This window comes from Mixophyes fleayi, chromosome 11, assembly GCF_038048845.1.
Source record: "Mixophyes fleayi isolate aMixFle1 chromosome 11, aMixFle1.hap1, whole genome shotgun sequence".
Lineage (NCBI taxonomy): Eukaryota > Metazoa > Chordata > Amphibia > Anura > Limnodynastidae > Mixophyes > Mixophyes fleayi.
Genome location: NC_134412.1, coordinates 2438572 through 2446071, shown reverse-complemented (window position 1 = coordinate 2446071; position 7500 = coordinate 2438572). Strand labels below are relative to the sequence as shown.

Below are 7500 nucleotides of genomic sequence, written 5' to 3'. Positions count from 1 at the left end.
GGGACCTCTCGGGTTGACGGGTGTGTGGCAGCTACACACTAGGGCCCCCTGCCCGCTGTCCCCCTGAATTATTGGTAGATCCCCCCTGTATGGAGATGAGGGGTAATAATCTAGCTGTCATTTTGTAGAATGCACTAAATAAATAACAGCTAGAATCTGATCTCCACTTCTTCAAACCCACAATTTAGTAAATATACCTCTGGGTGTTACCAGGCAGACTGGGATATAGGGCCAGGGGGTAAACCTGCGTCTACAGAAAATAATGAGGGTGGCAGCGCAGCGAGGCTGATAATCTGTAATACATCATTTATCACGGTTTAGCCTGTCGGGTGTGTCTATAACAGCCCCCAATATGATAAACCTGAGGCTGTACGGACATAAATACCCAGTAATGCTAAATAACTGACTTATTCCCCCGGCAGCCGGCTCTGTGACGGCGCAGAACGTGAAGACGTTGGGGAACACCTACCAGTTCGCTGTAGATGTCCGAGATTTCTCCCCAGAAGACATTATCGTTACCACATCCAACAACCAGATCGAGGTGCACGCCGAGAAAGTGAGTAACAAGGACATGTAACACGGACATGTTGTGTTGTACATGACATGTGTGTGATACATGTGTAACATACCTCCCAACTGACCTTGCAGCCGGGAAAAAGTCCGGACTGAACGAGACAGTCTCCCAACACTCGGGACTGCCCCGTCAGAATGAGACAGGTGTCAGACTAAGCCGCTCTCCGCTGCCTGTTCTTGTCGTGTTGCTGCTCGTGGCTGAGGCTCAGTTGTTGCTTGTCTGCATCCTGGAATGTTGGGGCCCTGTTAGAATAAAAGTGATAGGTACATAAATTACAGAAAGTCAAGCAATGACCTCCCTCCTCCCAACCAGCCCTGACATTAAATCAGTAGTACCCACGTTTAATAATTAGGCCTCTCTACTTTGTACCCAGCTCCAACAGCACATTAATAGCATCCTCCCACCCCAAACAGCCACAATATTAAATAATTAGTATTCACATTTATTAAATGCACCAGATTAATTTAATTGCCTCCAAACCACCTCAGCATTAATTAAATAATGCCATCACCCAACCTTAAATTAGTAGTCATTACCATGATCCCACTATTACATTAAATTGCCCCCACTATTAAATGAATATCTCCCACCCTCTATTAAATGATTATCAGTCGCCTCCACCATAAAATGAATCCCCAGCCCCCACCCCCGTTACAGTAAGACTCCTGGTACTGATCTGTAGATCTGCAGCAGTAAAGTGGTCGGTCCAGTCTGTCAATCAGTCCTAGCTGGGGGGGTCCAAGCCACTGGACCCCCCACCCCCCAGCCACACCACTATATCACTATGACCAGCCTGACACACGGCAGGATGGATCCATGGATTTGGTCTGAACAACAACTGAGCGCCTTGACCATGTCTGCATGCTATAATACATTAAGTTGCTGCCACATGATTGGCTGATGAGATATTTGCATTAACGAGCTGCTGTACCTAATAGAGCAGCCACTCACTGCTTGTGTGATATGTGGGATAATTACTCTAGTAGTCGCTGTATGGATCTATAATTGTAGCTTATCTCACAAACACAAAATCCATCTTTGATAATGGGTCAACACGGGGGTCCTGCTTGTGTTATAAATCCAGTCCCACCTACCTATAGAGGGCAGTATAGAGCATCCATCTGCTCTCTGACCCCCTCAGAGGGGTAATAACTGGGTAACACTAGTGGCTGGGCAGACAAGGTGACCCTGGGTCCCGGAATATATTTCTGTACCATATAGTCCTATAATAAATGTGGGACGTTATTGGTCACTATATTGTAGCTCAGTGACTGACGCCCCCCTTATACCTCACTGGTTTGTTGGAGCATTGGTTGGGCGGGGAGGTGATCCCACTAGCTGCCCACAATTATCCTCCGATGACTCTTTATCTCAGTCTATAACACTTTACCATCTTCTCCATCTCCCCCTAAGCTGGCCACAGACGGGACCATCATGAACACCTTCACCCACAAGTGCCAACTCCCCGAGGACGTGGACCCCACCACCGTCACCTCCGCCCTGGGGGAGGACGGCATGCTGACCGTCAAGGCAGAGAGGACTCCAGCCAAGCACACCGACCACCAAACTTTCCGGACTGAGATCAAAATATAGGGCGGTGTGACGGCCCTGCCGGGAGGAGGGGGGTCCGTTCTGTGGCTCCATAGTCTCCGAAACCAGAATTGTGCCATAGACTTTGTGTCAGTTTTGTTTCCAAACCCTTTATCCACAATTAGTACGGAGACATCAGACGTGGTGGTGGCCCAGGGGTGATACACAAGGCACAGTTGTTAGCTGGACACGCGTGTTGTGTGTGCTGCGGCAGTGAGTGGGAGTGAGTATGTGCGTCACACTGACACTTTCTGTTGTGGACATTCCAGAAGAGATTTCTAGAAACAAGCCCATATTTCACTCCATGTCACATTTACATAGATTATGGCGGCACTGATGTCATACATGGGTACGTCATACACAGGTACGCCATACACAGGTACGTCATACACAGGTACGTCATACACAGGTACGTCATACACAGGTACGTCATACACAGGTATGCCGTACATGGGTAGGTCATACACGGGTACACCATACATGAGTACATCAAACACAGGTACGTCATACACAGGTACGTCATACACAGGTACGTCATACACAGGTACGTCATACACAGGTATGCCGTACATGGGTAGGTCATACACGGGTACACCATACATGAGTACATCAAACACAGGTACGTCATACATGGGTACGCCATACATGAGCATACCATACACGGGTACAATTGGGATAGGAAAATTTAACTAGAAACATTCTCAACATATTTATTTTTAGACATATTGCAATTATTCTAGAATAATACAGAATCACTGAAGTTCATTTTCAGTAGGATGTTCCCAAGAAGAATGATGTGTTTCTGAGTCTGAACAAGTCAGTAGTAAGAGGGTGGGGAAGAGTAAATATACATTGAATGAGGAAATGAGTCTATAACCCCTCCGATCTCAGATCTAAGATCTAACAAGGCTGTTATACGGTAAATACGAGAGAGTGCGTGTGGGTGCGTGTGCGTGTGGATGTGTGTGCGTGTGGGTGCGTGTGTGTGTGCGTGTGGGTGTGCGTGTGTGTGTGTGTGTGCGTGTGCGTGTGTGCGTGTGGGAGTGTGTGCGTGTGGGAGTGTGTGCGTGTGTGTGTGCGTGTGGGTGTGTGCGTGTGGGAGTGTGTGCGTGTGTGTGTGCGTGTGGGTGACAAGAGGGAGGATAAGAGTGAATATATATTGGATAATGTAGAATTCTATATATACACAACACAATACACTACAACTGGGAGTGTCCCCTATAGCTACCCCCCCCCCCCTCCCCTCGGATCTGTCACTATTCTCTCTTGTATATAGACTGTATGTTTTCATTGTTACATTTTAAATACTTTGTATCATTGCTGTGTATGTGACTCTTATTTCCCCCTATGTCCAGCTCGGTGTAAGTGCTGGGTCCCCTCCCTGGGGGTGTTCAGCATGAATCTGCCCCCCCCCCCATTGCTGTGTAATAAAGAGGGGGTCTCGCTGTGCGGTGTTATATGGAGTCAGCCTATATATGCGCTATATGAGGATAAATCAGTGAATTACACAGGACATAATCAGCTGGAAATCATCCAGGAACCTTATGTACGTTATCATTATAGGGGGACGTTCATTTATTAAGGGCTTGTGGTAATATATAATCATCACAGTCCGGGTCCTGCCCAGTATCGCTGTCTACAGAGAGAAATAACATGTTAACACTAAAGGTGCAATTTGGAACATAATTGTCTGTGAATTGCAGCGTGCGGAGGTCCGACAAGGTGGATTCTGACCAGAATGAATAGTTGTGATGGACGGTAATAGTAACTCACCAGTACGTATACAATATTCTGTCCCGTCAGGGCAGACGAACGAGCGCTGGTAACGGAATGCTCGCTGATACATAATAACCGGTGTGATATAGGTCTCCTTCTCGTCATGTAACTGATTGTTTAAAGGACACATAAAATACAAGATTACTGATAACATTCACAAATATACAAGTAAACATTTAGGAAATCAACAGAACTGAAGATGTTTAAGATAAAAGGGCTAGATTTACTAAACGGCGGGTTTGAAAAAGTGGAGATGTTGCCTATAGCAACCAATCAGAATCTAACTGGCATTTATTGAGTACATTCTACACAAGATAACTAGAATCTGATTGGTTGCTATAGGTAACATATCTATTTTTTCAAGCCCGCAGTTTAGTAAATATTGTTTAACAGTTGTATTATACCAATGTAGTTTTCTTCTTTACCAGAAGGTGGCAGCACTGCGCCCTACAGAGAAACAGTGATTTTAGTGGCCCCCCCTCCCCTGGAAACTGCTATTTTTAGAGCCCTGACAATGAACAGATAGCGGCTGCAGCTAATCCCAGTCCTGAAACCTGAGACCACGACGTGCGGCCAATGTCACCTTCACTCTGTTTAGTGAAAACAAAATGAAGTCTGTCCAGAGATAGCGTTAGGAAGCGAGGAGTGCTCCGGCCTGTCTCCAGATATATTCCTGTCCATATATACTTTGTATATCTGATATCACAGAGCAGGCGGAGTTCTATAATGATGGAGGAGGCAGAAAGTGGAGGGAAACTGCCCCATGTGATATAACATATAATATAACTGTCACCGCTTGTGTATAACTGATAGTGGTAGCGTCTTCTGTAGAATATGGGGGTAATTTATCTTAGTTTTAAGGACATTTTCCTCCATTTTCTGCTTCAATAGAACCCCCCCCCATATTTATATATGTTTAGTATATAATCGCCACGCGTTTCATAGGTTTCTACATTATACAACTGAGCGCATCCTGGAAGGTACAATACAAACTGAATGGAAAAAAATCATGTTCACGAGGATGTAAAATGTATTTAATAACAGTTACCAGTTATTTATATAGCGCCTACATATTACACAGCGCTGTACAGAGAATAATCACTGACATCGGCCACTAACCCCAAGGAGCTTACAGTCTACAGTCTACATTCCCTGTCAGGGGCTAATTACCCTCCCAGCATGCATCTGGACTGAGTGTTATTGTTGTGTTGTGTTGTGTTGTGTTGGTAACAAGTGTCAGTGGGGAGTAATGTGTGTAATGTGTATACAGAAGTCACTGATTAACCCATTCACAGCTGTCTGCCAGAGACAGGACAATACCGAGCGCCCCAGTCCTCGGCTCAGCTGTCCACTCACGTCAAGATCACATTTCACAAGGGGTAATGAGTCAGATGCCGTATTAGGAACTCGCCCCCCTCACCCCTGGGACACTTTGTGACAGGACAGAACACGTTACTGGATGTGACAAGATCTCAGTCCCAGCCCAGGATTTGGGGTTTGTTAAACTTTATCTCGTGCTCTAGGACATCACAAAACCCCTGAATTGGGGACATTTGGGATTTCCATGGTATATATAGTATGTGACCCATATCTCAGCCCTGTAATCACTATAATCATCTGTATTAGAGAAAAGTACAATTCAAAACACCAAATACCGTTTCCACAATTACAGCAAACAACAACGTCAAACAACTTTGCAATTTTTTTCTTTAACTTAATTCTATGCATTTTTGCAGCGAAATACACACCCAGGGGTATAACACTCAAACGCTGCGCCCCATATAATATACACGTACAGAGTATATTAATTGTGCTTTAGAATAGTCTTCTAAGATGTACAACAGATACAGTGTAAGTGCGCTGCCCCCCAGTGGTCATGTGTGTTGCTGCAAGTGGATTTTATTTTCAGCCTTTTAATCTTTTGAACAATCGGTTTCATGTAGAGTTGGCTGTACGTGTTTTATTTCTTTTGCGCGTTCAGGTTTTGAGGTAGGGAGAGGATTAATTATAAAATATTAATTATAAAATAAAATATAATTATTTATTATTAAATATTAATTATATTTTACATAGTAAATTAATAACTGACCAGACACTGTTCTCTGTTGTGAATGTGTCACTTCATTACATTATAATATTGTGTATAAATAGGATAAACATAATTATCTGAGGTTCTGCAGTGATTAATAAAACAGTGATCGGAGGGCGACGTTACACAGAGTGACGTCCCCACTATCTCCCACCTGTATTGTTGGGTACAATGGACTTTGGAATGTTTCAATGGTAAATATTTACATCTGAGTTACTGATACTGATACATGTTATTGTTGTTTTTTACAATGTTCTATGTTGATCCTACAATTAAAATACCAGGTACGTATTACTGCTACACACTGTGCTGTATACACTGCCCTACACATAACCCTAATAATATACTCCTACAGTGTACTCAGTTATGTCCACTCATCTTCCAACTAACAGGACAGTGATCCTTATCTGTGGCTTGTGCTAAGAGACTGCCTATGGGGCAGCTTAACGTACCACGGGAGGTCTGAAGCTGCCCCTGGTGTGTCTGAGCCTCCCATGTATAACCTGCTGGAGGGTTGGGGTACCTCCTGGTGTGTCTGAGCCTCCCATGTATAACCTGCTGGGGGGTTGGGGTACCTCGTGGTGTGTCTGAGCCTCCCATGTATAACCTGCTGGAGGGTCGGGGAACCTCCTGGTGTGTCTGAGCCTCCCATGTATAACCTGCTGGAGGGTTGGGGTACCTCGTGGTGTGTCTGAGCCTCCCATGTATAACCTGCAGGGGGGTCGGGGAACCTCCTGGTGTGTCTGAGCCTCCCATGTATAACCTGCTGGAGGGTTGGGGTACCTCGTGGTGTGTCTGAGCCTCCCATGTATAACCTGCAGGGGGGTTGGGGTACCTCATGGTGTGTCTGAGCCTCCATGTATAACCTGCTGGAGGGTTGGGGTACCTCCTGGTGTGTCTGAGCCTTTCATGTATAACCTGCTGGGGGGTTGGGGTACCTCATGGTGTGTCTGAGCCTCCCATGTATAACCTGCTGGAGGGTTGGGGTACCTCCTGGTGTGTCTGAGCCTCCCATGTATAACCTGCTGGGGGGTTGGGGTACCTCGTGGTGTGTCTGAGCCTCCCATGTATAACCTGCTGGAGGGTTGGGGTACCTCCTGGTGTGTCAGAGCCTCCCATGTATAACCTGCTGGAGGGTTGGGGTACCTCCTGGTGTGTCAGAGCCTCCCATGTATAACCTGCTGGAGGGTTGGGGTACCTCCTGGTGTGTCAGAGCCTCCCATGTATAACCTGCTGGAGGGTTGGGGTACCTCCTGGTGTGTCTGAGCCTCCCATGTATAACCTGCTGGAGGGTTGGGGTACCTCCTGGTGTGTCTGAGCCTCCCATGTATAACCTGCTGGAGGGTTGGGGTACCTCCTGGTGTGTCTGAGCCTCCCATGTATAACCTGCTGGAGGGTCGGGGTACCTCCTGGTGTGTCTGGGCCTCCCATGTATAACCTGCTGGAGGGTTGGGGTACCTCCTGGTGTGTC

At 46.1% G+C, this 7500-nt stretch overlaps 2 protein-coding genes across 2 annotated transcripts in view; one reads left to right on the top strand and one right to left on the bottom strand.

Annotated features, from left to right (window-relative positions):
• Positions 1-3483, top strand: part of HSPB7 (heat shock protein family B (small) member 7) — a 4998-nt gene extending 1515 nt beyond the window's left edge. Inside the window, exons 2-3 of the mRNA XM_075191468.1 lie at positions 423-556; positions 1988-3483. Coding sequence (XP_075047569.1) covers positions 423-556; positions 1988-2167 — 314 coding nt within the window. The 3' untranslated portion in view covers positions 2168-3483. The remainder of the gene's footprint in view (positions 1-422; positions 557-1987) is intronic.
• Positions 1-4044, bottom strand: part of LOC142107838 (chloride channel protein 2-like) — a 40277-nt gene extending 36233 nt beyond the window's left edge. Inside the window, exon 1 of the transcript XR_012680020.1 lies at positions 3938-4044. The gene's annotated coding sequence lies outside the window, so the exon portion shown is untranslated. The remainder of the gene's footprint in view (positions 1-3937) is intronic.
• Positions 4045-7500: the final 3456 nt, after the last annotated feature.